Below are 19623 nucleotides of genomic sequence, written 5' to 3'. Positions count from 1 at the left end.
TGTGCGCTAGCTGCTCCCGGGAGGGTACTGAAAGTTTGGTGACGATCGGCGCAGCGGTTCTCGAGATATATTGAAAAAACTAAAGGGGGGCAAAAACTGCCCCCCCCCCACCGCCTGGAAGGTTAAGAACCCCTTCGCAGGCTTCTGAGGGTCTTCGTCGGCCGCCTCTGAGGGCTCCATCGATGTCTAAAGGCTCTTCTCCAGTCTCTGAGAGCCCCACGTCGATCTCCGAGTACTAATACCATGCTGAAAGGCCACGGAGTTTTTTTTTGGGGGGGGGGCACATGCAAGTCCCTAAAAACCTTCTCTAGCCTCTTATGAGCGCCTGAGACTCTATATGGGCTCCTATGGGCTGTGGAAACCGGCTCCTATGGCTCCTATGGAAACCGGTAGCTGAGGAACCATGCATATAAGGGCTCCTATGAGGGCTCCAATTGACAAATGATGACCTCACATCAAGCCCTGAACTCTATCACGGGGGAGGAGCAGTGGTGACGCCCCACGACCAGTCCGAGGTGGCGACACTTGGCGACACTTGGCAGTGGAAGCAGTCCAGAAGGGGTCGCTCCCAGCCCCCATAGGTGGCGCTAGCTGTCCAGGCAACGCGACACGGCACTGCAGCGCTGGGCCGTGGTGGCGGTGGTGGCGACGCAACGCATGCCGATGCCCGCATGAATGCAAATGGGTCTAGTTAGTGTGCTTGAAGTTGCAACTCTACGGACAAAACTACTATACGGACTGGTAACTGGGCATCAAAGTACACTGTTAGCCTAAATCATGGATGGAAATAGCTAATAACATGACGGTAGAGGGGAGGCAGGGTGGCACACATACTGATTGAGGGAGAGCTGTGAGAAGCAAGGGATGTGTCTGCACAGATCGGCAGTGGGAGGGTGTGGCATTAACAGCGAGAAAAAAATACCGACAGCGTAGGAGCTGGGCAGGCACCAAGCAGGCAGTGAGGGAGGCACAAAGGACAGTGAATGTGCCAAAGATGATGGGACGGTGCCGGGGGTTGTGGCGGCGGGTCGTTACTGAGGGTGACGTAAACTCACGTGCTATCGCCGTCTGTACGCAGAGAAGCAGCACCAGGGGAAGGGCCGCCACCAGCGGCGTCACGCGGCTGCTGAAGAACATGTTGAAGACGTGGCAGGCCTGCAAACAGGGAACAGAGGTGTCAGTGGAGGAGCCCGGATTACAGAGGAGTACACTCGAGGGATGAGAACACAGGTGGAAACAGAAGCAAAGATAGTTTGACGTAAGCAATGAGCCTGAGACCAATTATGAGCACTCATCGTAACAACAAATACATAGGGGGCTGACAGAGACACCTTGGTAATCGGCATGGGCAATCAACTGAGCGTAACTAAGTGGCAAGTGCACCGTCAGCCCATAGCTCATAGTTATATGAGCGCAGTCTCATATCAATATGAGACTCGTTATAAATTCAAAATCCTGACTAACGCATAAACGAGGAAGTAGCACACAACCACCGTACTCGTGAGAGTAATGTCACTGTAACACTAACCTATCGGTTCACTGAGCTCCATAGCCCAAATAACCACGTCGCGGCGATCTGTACCGTCATGTCGGCTTCTACCAAATGCCTGCTGACAGATCCTCTGATTGATGCGGGAACAAATCATACAGCAGCGCGGTGCAGCAGATAACGAGGCCAATTCACCATCACAGTGCGGCCGACACCGCTCTGAGTTGGCCGTCAGCCCAACGAGCCGAGATTGTCAGCGCATCTGGGGACCCATTCGGAGCGTTTGCGTCTCGGCGCCACCAAAATGAGCTATCAGCGGTATTACAGCCGTCACGCTCGATTATCTCCTCAAGGGGTTATAATGATTAGCATTACGGTTCTTCGCTACCAGCCACTGCCGTGATAATCCTCAGCAGCTGAAGTGATATCACGGGCTTCCCTGCCAAGCGGCCCGGGATCGTCCCACTCATCGGCCCACTTAAGTGGTTGGCATCAAAAACGAACCAACGCCACGCCCAAAAGAGCCAGCCAACCAAAGGAGGCATCACTATCGACCCGAGGAGTAAGCCAATCCACCAGCAGCGCCCGACGCCGGACAGTGTCTCTCAGCAACTCATTCGAGAAACTCGGAGAGGCATTCAAGCACTCCCACGCGTGTGGACAAACTCTGGCACTCCCCAAAGTCGAGGCACACTCCGGCACTCCCCAGGGAATCACTCCGGCACTCTCCAATTCGTGTCATCAGACAGCGCCAGCCCATCCACGTGACGAGTGCGCTAGTCGATGAGGGTCGCAGCCCTCCCCTCCCTGCCTGATCGCTAGGTGGCTGCTGACCGGCAGAGGTTCGTCAGAGGGCGCTCTGGTGCGGGTGTGGTGGACCCTTGAAGCAGGGGAGTGCTCGGCCTCGAGCAGTGGCGGGGACGGGGCGCGGCCGGCCGGCCGGTCTGCTCGAACTCTGGCTGCACGCACCGGCGGCGGCGGCGGCGGCGGCGGCGGCGCCGTCAGGGCGGGGGCGGGGGCGGGGACATCGATCAGCGGGCTGTGAATCAGCCGGTACGGGCGGGGCCGGGCCGGGCCGGGCTCCGGAATGGAAGGCGCCGGTACATACAGCGAGCTAGTCTGTCCCATTGAAAACGGCCCTGACCAGTAGCGGGTCATTGACGTGCTCACTGCTGATGACGGCTGACGAACTGAAGCACGGTCACTAACGCACCGAACGCCTGCCGGACACTAGAACACTGAGTGTTCTGTTCTGTTCACGCAATGTGCCGACATCTCCCATAGTGCACAGTTCAGAAACAACCACTTATGTGGATCTTCCTATAGGCGCAAGATGTAGCGTCGGCAAATGCACTTGTAGCAGAACAATCCTGTATTAAGAAAACCAACGTCATGCGAGAGCATCTAATATCCATACGTGCAGAACATGGAATAACGTCATCTATTCCAAGACCAGATGGCCAGTAGAGCGGATTGATTACAGAATGTTATGGTCAGAACGAAAATATGTGATATGGTGTGAAGCGGTGACGCGTCATGGATGCTTCACTGAATGAAGGTAATATTACGAACGATATTCAAAACACAGATTGCTTGTCCAGACCTGACGGGAAAACAGCATAAAAAAATAGATTGAGTTGAAAAGAACCCAATAAGTCAACGAGGTAGGTCGAATCAACTAAGCAAGCACGCGGCTTCAACAAGTCCAGAAAGTACAGCATTTTAACCGCTAAAGTTTCCTCGCAAAGAAGTTTCAGCGTTAATATTTCACTGCATCTCGAGCAGAATTGCGTCCAGAGGAGTATATAAGCTGCAGCGTGCAACGAACTCATCACGAGATGAGCACTCATAAGTTGACGAGTGACGCTGCCGCCGCTGTCAGTCTCGCCCATCACCTCAGTCGTGGCAGTGGTAGTGGTAGTGGTACGAGCGAAGCGGAGCGTGCCTGTCGTGCCGACGGGCCCGCTCGACTGAAGGCCTAATAAGCGCGGGGCGGCACCTCTCTCCGGGCGGTACCGGCCGGGACCCGGCCCGCTACGACCATCAGCTTACAGGGCGGCCGGCTGCCCCGGAACGGGTCGATAGGGACCCCCGTACCCGGCGCTGGCAGGGTCATCGGTAATAGCAACGTCATCATCAGTCGGTGGAGAACATTGAGCAGCCCAGGCACTGGTGTTCATCATTCTGCACTGATCACGTAATGAGCAGCACATGCACCACGCCAATCCACAAAAATATACACCATGGCCATTGAACTAGCAACAAGCAAGCTTCAGCTCTCCAGCACACCAACTCTCAGGCACGTGTCACGGCTAGCGAGGCGACACGCGCCGACACCAGAGTGACCGCTGTGACCCCGTGCGTGTCAGACGCTGCCATTCCAACTCCTTCACCTTTAGACAGACTCTGCGGCCAGCGGCGGATCCAGCCGTCCCGCCCGCCTGTCATGACAGTTAAACATTCAGACACCGCGAAACTGGCAGTGGCCGACAGTTTATGACATATAGCGCGTGACAGTGACTGACAGTTTATGACAGCGACAGCAGGCTGACAGCCCGAGGAAAATGTCTCCAGACGGCTTGCATCAGCCGACCTAGAAACTCCATCCGTAGAAACAGCGTAATAAGGATAGAGTTGAAGCTAGCGAAATTATTAAACCCGTCTTCGGAAATCCTACGGAATTCCTTTCCTAATTGGAAATGGCAGTGAATTTCTAGAAATGAGCCTTCAAAGTAGCAGATGCCCAAATGCATAAAATCCTTTTAAAAAACCATCAGACACTGCTAGGAAAATTCGCTTACAAGTTACAGAATGGTTTAAATTAGTTCATCGAAAAAGTAGGCTCTGAATATAAGCTACGTGAGCCCTGCCAACACATGGAGTACACCCTAGTACCAGCTTTACGGAATTAAAACAAACCTTATTCGTCTATTCAAGTGAATTTTCAGAAGACCGACAAGCAACAAGGATATGCAGCGGCAAAACACGAACTCGGAACTGACACCTAAATGCAGCAGGAACTAGGAAGAGATTGATAGTGTTGTTAACCAGCGAAATGCAAAAGCTGTTTAACTCACAATATTGGAAACCAAATAAACATCTGAAAGTGAAGGCTAATTTGCACCGCAATCAGCACCGAAACGTTCTCCAGAGTGGCAGGTCTGCCTTCATGTCGTAATGCATGACAATTCACAGACCGTTCACAATGGATCAATCCATTGTTGATGCAATCAGCGGATACGGTGACTTATTGACGGCTTCTGCCTGTGTGAGGGATCAGCCATCTCTGCTGGACTCTACCATGCAACCCCATTTCATCACGAGTACCCAGCCTCATTATAATGAGAGGAGGGCGCAGGGGTCCTCTGGAGCACCAGTCGACAGCCACCTCCCAGCCGCCCAGTGAGCCATCAACAACGTGCCAGCTAATCACGCGCAATAATCGAGCTCGGAGGCGGACAAACAGAGGGACATGAGCTAATTTGTCCGGTCGGCGGCCGGCCCCTGACGTCTCGATGGATGGCCGACCGGTGGCTGATGGGGAGGATAGCGGGGAAGGGAGGGATAGAGGACTGGCTGACGGTCCATTGACGACTTCTGGCGGAGGCGGTGGGGAAGCAAGGCCATGTGGTGGCAGTGGGGAGGGGCAGAAGCGGCGGACGGTAGGAGGAACACCCTATGAGTCATCGCCATCGGTCACGGCCGCAAGGCACGGTAGCCGCCGCGGCGGCCAGCGACATCCCAAAGCCGATCGAAGGGAAATCGACCATAGCGAGTGGAGGCAGCCATTGGGTCAAGCCCAGCATGTCGTCGTCATCGTCATCGTCACTGTCTACATCACCGGTGCCGCTACAGAGAGCCGACTCGGCTCGATTGGTCCCCTTTGGCCACCACAAAGACTCCGGAGCAAAAACAGAACAGAAGCGGTGACAGGCAGTTTTTGATTGAAGTCGATTATTGATTTATGAATCGACGATTTGATTACAGTCGAGCTCTGCGCCGCCAGAGTCAAGAATGTCCCGGTGCAATCAAAATGGCAAATGGATGACAGCTGAAAAAGACCGATGGGGAAAAAAATTGTGGCAGTGAGAGAACAAATAAAGTTTCCGACAAAAAGATAACCGAGGTCCGAGGCAGGATTATTGCAGGATTTCGGGATAAGTAAAGAGACTAAAAAGATCAAGTCCTTCGAAAGCTTTCACATTAAGGATCAACAAAGCCAACTAAAAAGCTCCAGACCCGATTGATTGGATCTTCACTGACGCATCAAGGAAGCAACCAAAGCCCAATGATGTCTCAATCAAAGAAAACGACGCCACCATATCCTCTAACCCTTGAGAGATTCGCTGAGCCCTTTCGCACTGGTTCCAGCTCGTGGCAGCCGGGACCGGACGGCGAGTTACGATCCATCATTGGGCGACCGGTCAGAGTGGACGAACATAAAGCAGGGACACGGCGCCGGCCGCTGTCGCCAGCAGCTCGGAGTCCACGAGCGAGCCCGCGGTGGAAGCTACTGTCAATGACTTTGACGGGGCCCGAGCAGCTTCCGAGGGCTTTAGGGTGTGTTCCGGACCAACAGACCACTGAGAGCTTTGGGTGGTTTCTAATCGTCGCGAGGTTGTGAGTGTTCATGTCATGACTATGAGTTAGGGTATAAAAGAATATATCGAGCGGAAGAAAAGATAATGAGAATACGAAAGAGAAAAACAAAGCCTGGGAGATAGCGGAGGAAGTAATGGATGAAGAGACGCAGGTTGAGAGATTATTGAAAGGAGGAAGGAAATGAGAGAGGGGAGATAACGGAGGCACAGGCAACGTGGCGGGAGGACAAAAAGATAAGGAGCAAAAAGAGAACGGAAGAGCTCAATACAGTTCACCGGCCAAACAAGGAGCTAGATGGGCCGGGTAGATTGACAGAGAGGGGGTCCGTGGCTGCGTTCGATCGAGCCCGCCTCCGCTCAACATCGCATGTAGACGTTGGTGCAGGACCAATTACTGGTTCCGGCGACATTTACTGCAGTGCACACCAGTCCCCTGCCCGGCAACGGCCACCCGCAGGATTTCAGCGCGCCCCTCCATTCCAAGCGGCAATAGACATTAAATCGAGCGGCCTTAATAAAACGCCGCCGGCGCAATGTCTATGACGTCACCAATCCGAGTAGCTTGGGTTATCGAGCGAGCAGTGCCGACTGCCGAGCGGGCGACGGTCCGCCCGCCGCCGCTCAGGGACCGGACGGCCAGCCGCTCGGCCGGGGTACAGACTCCACCTCCCACCGCGCGGCGCGGCACGGCAGGTAGTCGGAGCCAGCTGACCACACCAGGCAGCCGGTCCCTGCCACCTGCGGCCGGCGGCGCCCGGCTGCCACAGCGCGCGTCCAAAGGTAGCCCGCGGCGCCGCGTGCGCTGTTGCAAGGCCGTTTCCATTGTGGCGTTTACCGGTCGGCTCGGCGTAGCAGGAGGCCGGTACGGAAACGCCACGGGGCCCTGTAGGAGCCGACTCGGCGTGGCAGACCGCCGATACGGAAACGCCGCGGGGCTCAGTAGGAGCCGGCTCGGCGTGGCAGGAGGCCGGTGCGATGGGACCCAAAGGTAAGTTTAGTCATCAAAGAGGCAGCGCTAGGCGGTGTTTCCAGTTTCACCGACGCTGCCAGCATGCGTGGCAATTTGGGTTTCCATGGAATCATCAACAAGCCCAACACTACCACGAGTATGACGTCAGCTCGCGAAATGCGCTGACAGTGGCTGGCAGCGTGGCCGTGAAATACCTACCGCCCTAGTCACTACAGCAGGGGTAGTGGCTGGAGCCATTACATAACTACAACAGAGAAACGACAGCAGGACTCAAGGAGTAGTGGCTGGAGCCATTACATAACTACAACAGAGCAACGCGAGCGACGGCCAGTGAACTGACACAAACAAAGCTGAACGTATCTTTAATAGATCGTAACCAGTCTGCACTACCAAAGCGCTACAAAAATGAAACCATAAACACTAACACAATGACGTCATCCTCAAGTCGAGTCGCCATTTATATCGGGTACAGCTGGCGTCTACGAATTGACGCGCGTCACGTCATCAAAGCATACGGCGCCGGTTCACGAAACGTGCCAGTAGTGAGTCGCTGAGGCGCACGCGACGGTCGGGAGGCGGCAGGACACAGCGGGCCTCAGGGGCCCAGAGGGTCGGTCAAATGGAGGGGGGTTAAACTGAAGCTGGGGGTTGTCTTCTTTCAATCGACGCAACATAATACCTACATATCCAAGATGGTATAAGCAACTAGCGCGACACATGAAGCTGCGAGTGGACGAGCCTCGCATTTACTCACAGCACAACAGCCAGTCGCCGGGAGGACGGAAATAGTCGGTCCCAGACACTTCTCCGATCACAGTAGACTTTGAGTCCCCGATATGGCTACCACCACCGTATGCTGACCACCGAACCGAACAACACGAGGCGACATTCGACAATGCCAAAGCCAGTCAATCTACTGTTCCGGAGCTGCACACCCGGCGCGGACGCCCTGGTGACTCCGTATCTGTTTACGGGTCACGGGAACACACTGACCCGTCCACGGGCACGATGGCGGTCCGCTCGGGAAGGGAGGGGGTTCTGCAGCGGCCGCAGAGGATATCCTTTGAGGCAGCTGCGCTCGCTTTGCAGAGGACGCCAGCGGAAGTACGCTGAGGGGTGACCGAGTGCTGGCTTGTTATGAAGCCGGAGAGAGGAAACGAGTCCTGTCAAGGATGACGGGCAAGGGCACTTGGGGAAGGGAGTGGGGGACTATCGGGCAGAGGGAGACCACGGAAAGCGAGAGGGAAAGAGGAGAGGAGAGGAGAGAGACTGCAGCAAGCGGAGAGAAAGGCTACGTTGGGCGGAGGGGGTATTAGGTTGGGCGGAGGAGAGTTAACAAGAATAACTTCACCGGACGGATATATTATCTACGATAGCTTACCGTAACCATCAATAATGGCCACCAGCCCTGAGGACCTGAAAGTCCAGCCGGCTCTGCGGCCACAGCTCAGTGTTTCTGACACAGTCCGTAACGTCAACATTACCAGACACACCGACCGGCGGCAACCACGGGAGCTGTTTACCGATTACGTCAATCCAAAGCCAACAGTCCACAGCTCCGTGGAGAGATCATTCGCGAACGCCGAGGCCGCGGTGCCACCGGACCGGCCGCGTACCGTCTGACTGTCCTCTCGGTCTGCTCATCAGGCGCTCTCACTGCATCGGTAATGAGCCTCCGCTGCGCACCGGTCGTCAGCTCAGCTCACCTGTGCACGGAGGACCCTGCAGGGGGACGGCTGGCAACGGGGTGCAGGTGACACGGACACTCGGACAGTCAAGGGTATATACGTGAAACGGACAGTCACGGGATCCACGTGACACTGTCCGCCAAGGGACCCACGGGATCCAAATAAGAAGGGCATGCCATGGAATATAAGTGGCAAGGAGAGCTACAATGACAGATCGGAACAGACAGGATTTATGCATAAAAGAGAGCAACGGGAGTTGCTATAAAGGACAGCCACACAATCCACACTCGTGACACAGCGATGCCACGGCCCACGGTGACACATTAACTGTCTCCAGCACGTGCACTGTGACGCCAGCGCTTCAACAAAGCGTCGTTGAAGGCCGGAAATGAAATTAGCCCGGCCCCCCGACTACATAGTCGAATGACCGGATCCGCTCATGTGTCGGCATCAAGCCCCCCTGTAGAGATCATCTCAAGCTGCCCAAGTGCATTTACTTAGCTTTCAAAGCTTAAAGCTACTCGGAGAATTTCGCTCCACCATTTATTCTTCTAACACGTCATATTTCACAAACGTTTGTCTTGTCTATGGAATAGCTGCAGTTCCTTCAAACAAACGAACTCTCGCGGTTGGTCGCCTTCCTGCTATGAATTTCGATGCTTCCAACATGTCAATTCAGAGCAGTTCAGGTCAATTTTGTGTGGAATCCTGTGGTCGGTCTTGCGAGGACTGTTTTCCTCACGTCGGCTGTGTGCGGTCGGCAGTCCACCGGCCGGCTCAGACCGACACCAGAGTGGGAGGGAGTTGGGAGGAAGTTGGGAGGAAGTTGGGAGGAAGTTGGGAGGGACAGAGTGGCGGCACCAGCCAGCTCTAGCCCGTCAGGGACGGAAGCACGCACCAACCCCAGCCAGGCGGTCGGGAAATTAGAATTGATGTGTCCATCACGGCTGGATGGGGAAACGCTGCGCCCGGCATCAGTGCCGTAGCATTAAATGAGATCCAGTTTTGGGAAAGGTCGCAACAGCTCAGGATTTAGGACAATCAAAAATCAACTCACAGCATGCAGCACGTAATGTATATGTGTGATCATAGACAGAGCTTCAGAAAGTTTTCCAATTAATTTCTAAGAGGAACGTTCAGCTGTCCCTGAACAGGCAGAACTGATTTATCAGGGAGCCATGTTTGGAATAATAACGTAACCTTCAAAGATAAGCGGCACAAATCGTACTGGTCCATCCCTAGCCGTGATCATGCTAGTACTAATCCCCTGCCTGGCTCGCGCGGAAATCTTATAATAGCCCACCAGCAGGCTGCTCAGCCCTGGAGATAATTTGTTCCGTGTAAATCCGTCCATATTGCTCGGCCAAGGAGACCGCCCGGTTAGCTAATGCGCTGCAGAGAGACAGCTCAGAGGCCAGAGCCACTTCGCGGCTAGCCGTTCAAGCTCCTCATCGGGATGACACGCGGCTTTTCATCCAACGCGCACGAGCTCTTCTGGGGACTATGAATTTTGGGTCAGGTGGGCGGGGAGATTGAGAAGAAGCAGTGAAAACTAGCGGACAGCCGGCCGGGATAACTATCCAGCGCAACCAGCGGGGCGGGTACTATACCGAGACGGACTTGCTTGTCAAAGGAATCTGGACGCCACTTACTTGCAAAAATGCATTAGAAGTATGAAACTATTTCCTATGTCGCATTAACCCGCGCCCTGATGGGGGGGGGGCCATTTTGGCCCCCCCTGTGGTTTTTCTTAAATAGCGAGAAAACGGCGGCGCGCAGCGCCGCCAAATTTTGGGTACCTTACCGGACATCAATTTGACACCTTCACACAAAATTTCAAGTCACAGGTCACCTCAGGTCAGGAGTTATTGAGGTCAAACTGAGGTCATGTTCGAGTAAAAATGAGCAAAAAACATGACATCTTGAAACGCTCACCAATTCTACAGTTAACAAGCAATTTTAAAGTTCTTTATGTGGTTGTGTAGAGAAAAGACGGCGCTACAAAACTGCTATCTCGGATTTTCGAAATTTTTCGATTTTGACCCCCAAAAATAAAAAATTGATTTTTTTAGAAAAACTCAAAAAAATTCCAAAAATTTTCGAATTTCGAACAAACCGGAATATATGTGATAGTCCATGCGCTCTTCGATATACATACCAAATTTTAGATCGATACCTCTTTTTTTGGCCAAGTTATAGCGAAAAAACTGTTAAAATTGATGACGTCAAATTTTTTAACTCAATTTTTAGCAATTCTAGACCTCGTAGCGCAAAACGGAGACCACCATTGAACTCCCCGTGACGAGCTGCATCGAATCGATACCCAGTTTATGCAAAAATATCAACTTTGAAATTTGACCTAATTTGACCTGACCTTGACCTGACCTTGACCTGACCCTGACCAAAACGTGACCTAAGCTGGCCCTTAAGTCTGTCTGACCCACATAATCGCATTTGTCATGTGAAATGGACCATAAACATGTATCACACGACACTTTCATATTGTGACCCCCCAGTGACCTGACCTCTGTGACCTGACCTGGTATCAGTGACCTCAAATAGCAAAATATGTGTTTGAAGAACATTTCCCCATCGATGATTTTCAATGAAATGCATTTTACACGATTTTACAACGCATTTCTTGAAATGCCTGTAAACGGTGAAAATTCGACCTTTGACCTGACCTGTGACGTCATCGGTTTGACCGAGGTCAATGAAATTGGGTCACAAGGTAGTTCCCCGTTGGGGCTATCCAACACCGTTTACCGCTTGTCGCTATGTTGCGTGGTTCTCGAGATCTGAGGGGGGGCCAAAATGCCCCCCCCCCCCATCAGACCGCGTTGCTCGGCAGACCCCATCTGGGCGCGGGTTAAGCCACAAACAAAGCATTCGATAACATGATGTCAGGTTGACTGCAAATCCTGGCTAGGTGCAGCACTCAATGTTTGCACGCTGCCGGCGGCCGTGGCGGCTCTCGACTTTCATGACCAGTCTGCATCACCACTAACAAACATCCTATAATAGGTCGGCCAGCCTCCATGAAAACATACACCAGAGCCCATCACACCGCAGCCACCACCACCGTGCACCAGCGGCGGGCCTAGCGTCAACAAACGTGTCCGTCAGACGAGGAGCGCGGGCCAGACGGCTGCCGCCGCGCCGGGCAGCACCCGGGATGACCGCCAGCTCACCACACAACAGCACGTCAGTCGTCCGCGCCTCCTACGCAGTCCCGCAGCGTGGGAGGGACCCCGCGCCACGACCCTAATTCGAAACGACACCGCAAATGAAACGCCCGCCGCCACCGCCGTCAGCGGTCGCCGGAGCCAGAGCGGGCAGAGCCGAGGGACAGTGGCTGTCAGCCCGCATCGGCGCCGTCGTGCGTCTCAGACGCACCGGGCACATAGCGAGGACGGCCGTCCGACAGCCGGTGGCCGCGGAACGCCAATGAATACCGAGCAGCGTGCCGCGCGCTCCTCGGGGATCCCATTGGGCTCCTGTGTCGCCCGAGAATGCTCCGTGGGGGCACCCGTCGGAGAGCGGGCCACTACCGGACGCATCCGCCGGGGCCGATTCACAGCGTGACCGGAACCACGCGTCGGTTACAAACGGTGTCGGCTCCGCCCGCCGGCTTTACAACCGGCCGCCGCGCCGCCACGTTCTATAGTAATTGGCTGTCGGTCTGTTGAGAGAGACAGCCGCCCCGGACAGATGAACACGTACGGGAAGCGCTGTCACGTCCCTTCATGCCAGCGTGAAACGGGGACGCCGTGCCGGCTGTTTGAGCTCGCTCCGGTCGGCAAACGTGAGGCGAGGTATCCGCCGCTGGGGTAAAGTGCATCCTGTGGGGTGTCAGGTGGCAACGGCCCCGCCCGACCACATCAACAGCGCCCCGCCTTCCGCCAACACCCTCCCAGCTCCCGGGGCTTCAGCGGGGCTATGCCTCGCTCACCCGGCCCCTCCCAGACCGACCAAACAGACGCCCCGACCTGGTGGCGCCATACCGTACCGTGAGGAGTGCCGCTGGGCGGGGCGCCGGCGGCGTCCCGTCCGTCACAGGTCCGAGTCCACGAGTACCACTCCGGTCACCACTCGTCACCGAATCACCGAGCGTCACCGGTCCGTCACCGCGGGTCACCTCAGCTCAGCGGCCCGTCACGGCAGCTCCCCAGCCGGTCACCGCGGGTCGCCGCGCCGCCGTCCGGCTCGGAGCGCCGTCGCCGCCGACACGCCCAGCCCGCTCGTCGGAGTCGACTGGGCGTCGGCGACGGCGGCGCGTGACCGGCCGACCGGCCGACGGGGGAACGTCGCGCGGCGCACACGCACGGCGCGGTCCGGGACGGCGCCTCTCCGACAGTTCAGTTTGAGTCTCGCCGACGGCGGTGGCGCACCTGTGTAATTGGTCGGCCGGCCGGTCGACAGGCCGGCCAGCGCACCCCGCCGCTCGCCGACGGACCCCAGCCGGGCGGCGACATCGATCCGGCGGCGGCGGCGGCGCACAGGGCGGGGCGGGGGCGGCCGGCATGCTCAAACATCCATTCCGGAGGAGACTTGGGGATTTCACAGTCTCCAGGGTGAAGGGGGAGGGAGCTGAGGTAGTGCTGACGCGGCAATGGTGTAGCTCAAGGATCCACCCACACTGGGGCCTTTCGCCAGGTATTCAGTGAGGGCTCGTACGGTGCCAGAATAACGAAGTCGGCCGGCGCCGGCTTTATACCAAAGCCGATAGCTCACCCAGAAATCAGCAGCCACGCCCAACCGACAGAGAGGCTCGGTTTTAAACTAACGTCTGGGCATCATGAGCAGACTTATTGGCCGGCCGCCCGCCATCGCAGCTGATTTGAACGAAACTGCTGCCGCCTTTCTGACCAGGAACGCGGAAGAAGCAGATCGATAAAGCCATTGCAAATAAATCAACCCGCCGACGCAATTGGGCTTCTCTACGTGACAGCCAAAAATATTAACTATGGGCAAAAGACGAGTTAAAAGAAGTTATGAGGAAAAACAAAGAGCTAAATGGAACCAATATAAATTTACTAACGTAAAACTGACAAATGAATGTGCACTCTATGCTTTTCAGCATCAAGTTTTTTCATAATGTTTCGCATATTTTCAGTCCTCACTCAAAATGCTCCTCTTATGAGGCACAGGAAGGAAATAAAGCAATTTAGGAGTCACAAGCCTCAAGCCCGACAAATGTTACATAACAAACTAGTATCGACGGCAAGCCTTCCAGCACTCTGCATCACGAGCCGTACCAGGAAAGAAATCGCTCTCAAGTAGCTCGCTCCTCTGGACACAAACACCCGAGGCAGGCGTCCCTGCCAGGACCACAGAGCGACACTGCGTCGCCTCCCGTCCCACGCCAGACCACTAATTGATTGGCCTCGGGGGACCGTTTTTCGGCCATTGTTTGCCTGATTCGCGGCCAGATTGGCCCGTCTAATGAGAAAAAGCCGTCAGTCTGGGCGCGGCCACACACGATCTCCGCACGTGCCGCCGTGATCAATATACCCGCGCGGCCGGGGGAGACGTCCGGCCAGGCCAGGCCAGGCCAAACGGCAAATACCGCCAGAAACCTGAGCTGCCCCCACCTCCGCCTCCGCCGGCAGCACACAAAGACAGAGACCGGTACCCAGACAGAGCGGCCGCAGCGCAGGGACACGCAGCGTAGAACAAGGAGAGAAGTCCTAGCTAGCGCAAGAAACAACAGAGAACCGGCATGATGGAAGCCAAATCAAACACTCAGAACGGCAAATTACAGAAGACCATTTAGGAAAATGCACACCAGATATAGAGCACCGGAGCCATTCTGCAAATGAAAAGAAATCGATGGCAGATATCGAAAGCGTGTTGGCTATGTTGCTTACACATTCACAGGCACAAAGACTCTGTGATCTTCACTGCAATGATGTGGGTGAGGTCAGAGGTGATTAAGACCTCATTTAAGTATGATATAATGTGCGTAGAAAATGACATTGGATTGGAACGTCCACAATATCTCACAGTAGGACGCTCCCCACCCTCCGTCCGCAGGTGCCGTGTCCGGCCAGGTGGAGGGACCGCCACTCTGACAACAGCTCTGGACCAGTGCGGCCGACACCTTCAGACCACTAGTCCAGACCGCCTCCGAAAGCCTACAGACCCACCCCGGTGACCGGTCTCGCTCCGGGCAGTCCCGCCTCCAGCCCTCCGGCACCATCTCCGGTCCACCCTCCGGGACGGCGGCGCCCCGCTGACGACCCAGATGGCCGCGGGCCACGGGCGCCGCCGGAAGAGCACCATCGGCGCCGGACGCCGACCGCGCCGGCACAATGGGGTGCGGCGCAGCGGCGAGCGCGCGGCACGGTTCCGCCGCCGCCGTCGCGTCAGCCGGAGACGCTGGCAGACACACACTTGGATACACAGGCATAGAGATGCTCATAGGCTAGGGGATAGACAGACACACAGGCACTCAGGCGCCTGGGGTATGATAGGGAGAACCACTCAGCTGGGTATATCCAGACGTATCACATGCAGGCAGCTAGGGACAGCTGGATGCCAAAGCACTCAGTCCCATGTTTTGATGGTGAGTTTTCAAGGTGTTTCAAAACTTTAGAGCTCCTATTTCTAGTCCATATTAAAGTAAGAAAACAAATGACAGATAAAGTTTCACTAAAATTTTGGTCCGACTATTTTACAGACTTCCACACACCTGGTAACCAAAATGATGACATTTGGACATTGCCTGGTGTGGCAAAGGTTGGTGAACTTAAGGCCTTGGAAGGGAAAAAATCATACAAAGCTTATAATTCAAACACAACTTAGGTACTTCTATGGAATAGGTCTATTTTGATTCAGCATTGATCAGGAATGCATTGTGAGGGGTAGAACATGTAATCTCTTTCCATTGAAATAAATAGTGCAAGGTGAACAAACAGCCTGCAAGCCAGTCAGTATCATTCCAAACATGGCACAAAACCATAACTTTTTAAGAGCACTCTTAAATATGATGGCATTTGAGAGATGCTGTCTGAGATCAGATTCACAGAGAGAAACTTGCCACAAACTCAAACTGAAAATTATCCTGGGCCCTGGGCTGGGGTTTGGGTAAAGACAATTGCTCCATCCAGCATGCCACAAACCAGGCCAGTGAGTTGACAAGTGTCAGTATGGCCATTCAACTTTAAAAAAAGTTATTACACATATGAAAGTGACCTAGCCTAATCATGAGCAAAACAAACATCCAAAAAGATGTGTTTTAGCATGCTATTGATGGTGATTGGGCAAAGATGATGACTGAAAGCTGCATGATCAAAAGCTCAAATGTGCTTTGAGTGACCAGTAGTTGGCAATGGATACTGAACCCAACCAAATTTTCATGCTCAGCAATCAAATTTCTTTTATCAATCAAAAACACAATCAAAAGTACACTTGTGATGTATCACACTAATGGGCATATTGATGAGGCCGCAGCCCATCACCTCACCTATAGCCATATACAAGGAAGTGTGATGCCATGCCTGCTTGAAGACTACCAAGGTAAGTACCTGACCAGCGACACAGTATCAGCCAACTTCCTGCTTAATTTGGGCTATGCAAGTTACCCTTATTTTACCAAATATCACATGCACACAGCACACAGTACGCATCACATTGGAACCAAAGAAAGGGGCACTTGTCACGTCTAAGTGGTGGGCCAGTGGCATTATACGTGCTGCGCTTGATCAGCGAGCAAGTCTAAATCACGGCTCGGGCCAACCCCAAAAACCACATAAAAATTTACTTGAAAATCAGGACATTAAATCCAAGAGTGGGAAAAATTCCTGAAAGTCAGTCAACACTCACCTAAGGCCTAAGGGCAGGATAAAGATGTTCCCTGTGCTTCAAAGGGTAAATCAAAACAAATACTGATGCCGACTCGTGTCTCGGATTTTGATTTATAGGCAAAAATCTTGTTTCTCCAACTGGTGGCAGTGTGGCACGATATCAGCAGTCTGATTGATCCATAATTGTTTGTTATAAAAACTACACCATATTCACAAGCCAACACTTGTCACCACAACTCCACCACACCCCTCCCTCACAATGCAAAATTCAAAATTTACAGTTCAAGTCTACTTCCAGAGTGTTACGCGATCGACAATGCGTCATTTGTGTTATATCGGATGTATCAGCAGAGGGTAGAGTCAGAACTAGCAGTAGATTGTCCCTTCTTAACGGTAGATTAGGATTCGACGTTCATTTTCGTTCGAGGTATTACAGTAGAATACTTCAACGCATTCCAGAATCAGTAGTCAAGACATCTATGACGCAGCGGCATTTGTGGACCGCGCCCTTCGTTTGACGAACTTCACGTTTTGGAGATGCAAATCAACTTGAATTTTGCAACGCAGGGCGCGATGCACATTGACAAATGAATAATGATTACATATTCTGTGACCATTCATTTGAAAACAGCGCCTCTATGACATCATACAATATTGATATGTAAAAAGTCACTCCCGAGGCTTCCACTCATTTCACGATAGATTGGTGATGTAACTTCTCTCAAATTTTGCAGCCCAACAAGCATGCCCTAAAGTGCATTGGATGCCAGTGGCGGTCGCAGGGGGGGGGCCATCAGGGCCATGGCCCCCCCAAAGGCAAATCAGGGGGGCCATCATATCATTTGCCCCCCCCCCCCCAAACAACCGATGGGCCCCCATGGGCGTATGGGGCCCTGGCCCTTATTCGATTGTCACGAGGCTCAAGAAACTCACGCCAGCTAAGGAAATAGTTCACTTTTTAACATGGGTTTTGAACTGGAATAGCAGTTCCGTAGCTTGGGCTGAGACGAGCATAAATCAGGAGCTTTTACAGCCCAACGATCACCCTAGGCAAAGATATTCTATTTCTCGTCCCGAAAAAGGTGTCTTGCGTTGAGGATGTGTGCCTTGCATATATTTCCATCCAGTATGAAAAGAGCATGGGTCCCGAAAATTCTTCAGAAACTAGAGAAATTATCTACGAGAACTCTAGAGAAATTCTCGTACTGATCAATTAGGACATTCAGGCACGGACGTATAATTAAACTGGACCCGCAACCACCTCCATTCAGGTGAAGCCGACAAGGCGCCATTTTACGTTGCCAAAAACCCATGCTCTGAAAGGTCATCGAACCATTACAATTGGAATTGCGTCTAAAAGGATGATCGGATCGAGATGCTGGTGGTACCGTTCGATGGGTAATGCTTTGAGGCAGGTGATGATGCATGACACAGGTCATTCGGTGTCACGTGGCGCGTGCCACGTGCCGACAAAGTCGGGAAGGGCAAAAACCTTTAAGCGACGCTCCAAATTAAACCGTGGACGGCACAGGTGCCAAATTCACAGGTCACATGTCCCGGTGTTTGACCATTACCATATGGTATGCTCGGCAGCAGAGGGTGCGGAATGCACGCGCCAGGGGCGAAAAACATGTTTTGAGGATGCATCCTCCGATTCCGGAAAACCTTGACCTAGGCACACCAAATTTGGTACACTGACACTGATGGACACGCGCTTTAAGGTGCTGTATAAATAGGCGTGCTTGGGTACACGGTGCACGTGCTGTGCACGTGCAAACCTTTTGATGTTGCACTCTGTGTCACACATGCGGGTAGGGCGGGTAGCGCTGGCAAGCTCAAAGTGCCAAATTTACACAGGCCACCCAGAATGCATTCCAGCATAGTTATTGAGCATATCTATCTCCTGGTGGACCCCAAAGATGCGCTCTGCACGTGCAAAAAATTATCCGCGCCGGGCGGTGGGGATGCTTGGACACCCCATGTAGGTTTATGTAAATATATCTCGAAAACGGCGTTGTGGAGCGCCGCCGTTTTTAGCACACCCTTTCATGCATCTTTTTCACGCATGCTGCATAACTTTCAGACCCAGGTCACTCAAGGTTAGGTCACCAGCAGGCTACGTCCAAGTGGCCTTACCTTAGGAAAAGTTATAATGCCCGTCATAGCTACACAGACTGAACAATCGGTCTAAAACGTTGGCGGCGATTATTAAGAGCACCATAAAGGTATACGTAAAGTATCTTATCCATATTTAAGTATCATTCTTATCCATAGTAGGTGTCCACCACCACTGATGGCGTCGTAACATGTTACGAATGCAATAAAACTATAACTTCTTAAATGTTGAACTGAATGCTAAATTCGAAATCAAATCAGCTCCAAAAACTGTCCTAGAAACATGTAAAACTCGAAAAGGTGAACCAAGGTCATTAAAGGTCAGTGACCTTGACCTAATTTTCACGTGACCTTGACACCCACCAATCACCATATTGCATGTGACCAACATCACATCACATGTTTGAACGCTTGAAACCACGAAAAGACAGCAAACGCGCTGCTAGTGCGCGCCGACGTACGCCGAATCACGATTCCGGCCAAACATGGTCTCGTAATAATATGTAACTTAATATCAGATGCTGATTTACCGCTACTCAGTCAAGTTGGAGCCATTTCTTCTTGGCCGCGGTCACCGGTCCAGGCCACCACATACCTAATGGCTAATGGTATTACACCGCGCTTGCTCAACGCTCAGTTCGTATTGTAAAAGCACTGCGGCACAGCATAGATGCAGGCGCTCTGCTACTGCCATCTATGGGTGAAAGATGAAGATAATGGTTATTGCGGTACAGTATCACTACAGGCGCAAACAACGTGGAAACAAAGATGCCTATGCTGCGCTATCGGGCGATGGTAGCGTAAATTTGCGTTGCTGGGTAGCTAAAAGTTTTGGAGCCCGAATTTGACAAAAGAAATGGTTTGCCGTTTTAAAGACCGTATCAAACAATCTGCGGTTACTCTCAATTCTTGCTTTGAGATAATTGGTGATTTGTTTATCAAACTGTGGTAC

At 53.1% G+C, this 19623-nt stretch overlaps 1 protein-coding gene across 5 annotated transcripts in view; it reads right to left on the bottom strand.

Moving 5' to 3' along the window:
* LOC122373051 (neuroglian-like) overlaps positions 1-16959 on the bottom strand; it is a 66595-nt gene extending 49636 nt beyond the window's left edge. For 2 of the 5 annotated variants that reach the window (XR_006254966.1, XM_043350792.1), the window contains exons 1-2: positions 16576-16925; positions 1056-1155 (exon numbers count right to left, since the gene is read on the bottom strand). Coding sequence is in view for 4 of the 5 variants with exons in the window: in XM_043350792.1 (XP_043206727.1) it covers positions 1056-1137 (82 nt within the window). In the remaining variant the exon portion in view is untranslated. Of the gene's footprint in view, positions 1-1055; positions 1156-7814; positions 8027-12757; positions 13212-16575 lie in introns of those variants that run through there. The other 3 variants (XM_043350789.1, XM_043350791.1, XM_043350790.1) reach the window with 3 other exon arrangements.
* Positions 16960-19623: the final 2664 nt, after the last annotated feature.

This window comes from Amphibalanus amphitrite, unplaced genomic scaffold, assembly GCF_019059575.1.
Source record: "Amphibalanus amphitrite isolate SeventyFive unplaced genomic scaffold, NRLGWU_Aamphi_draft 001437F_arrow, whole genome shotgun sequence".
Lineage (NCBI taxonomy): Eukaryota > Metazoa > Arthropoda > Thecostraca > Balanomorpha > Balanidae > Amphibalanus > Amphibalanus amphitrite.
This window is presented reverse-complemented; position numbering and strand designations above follow the sequence as displayed.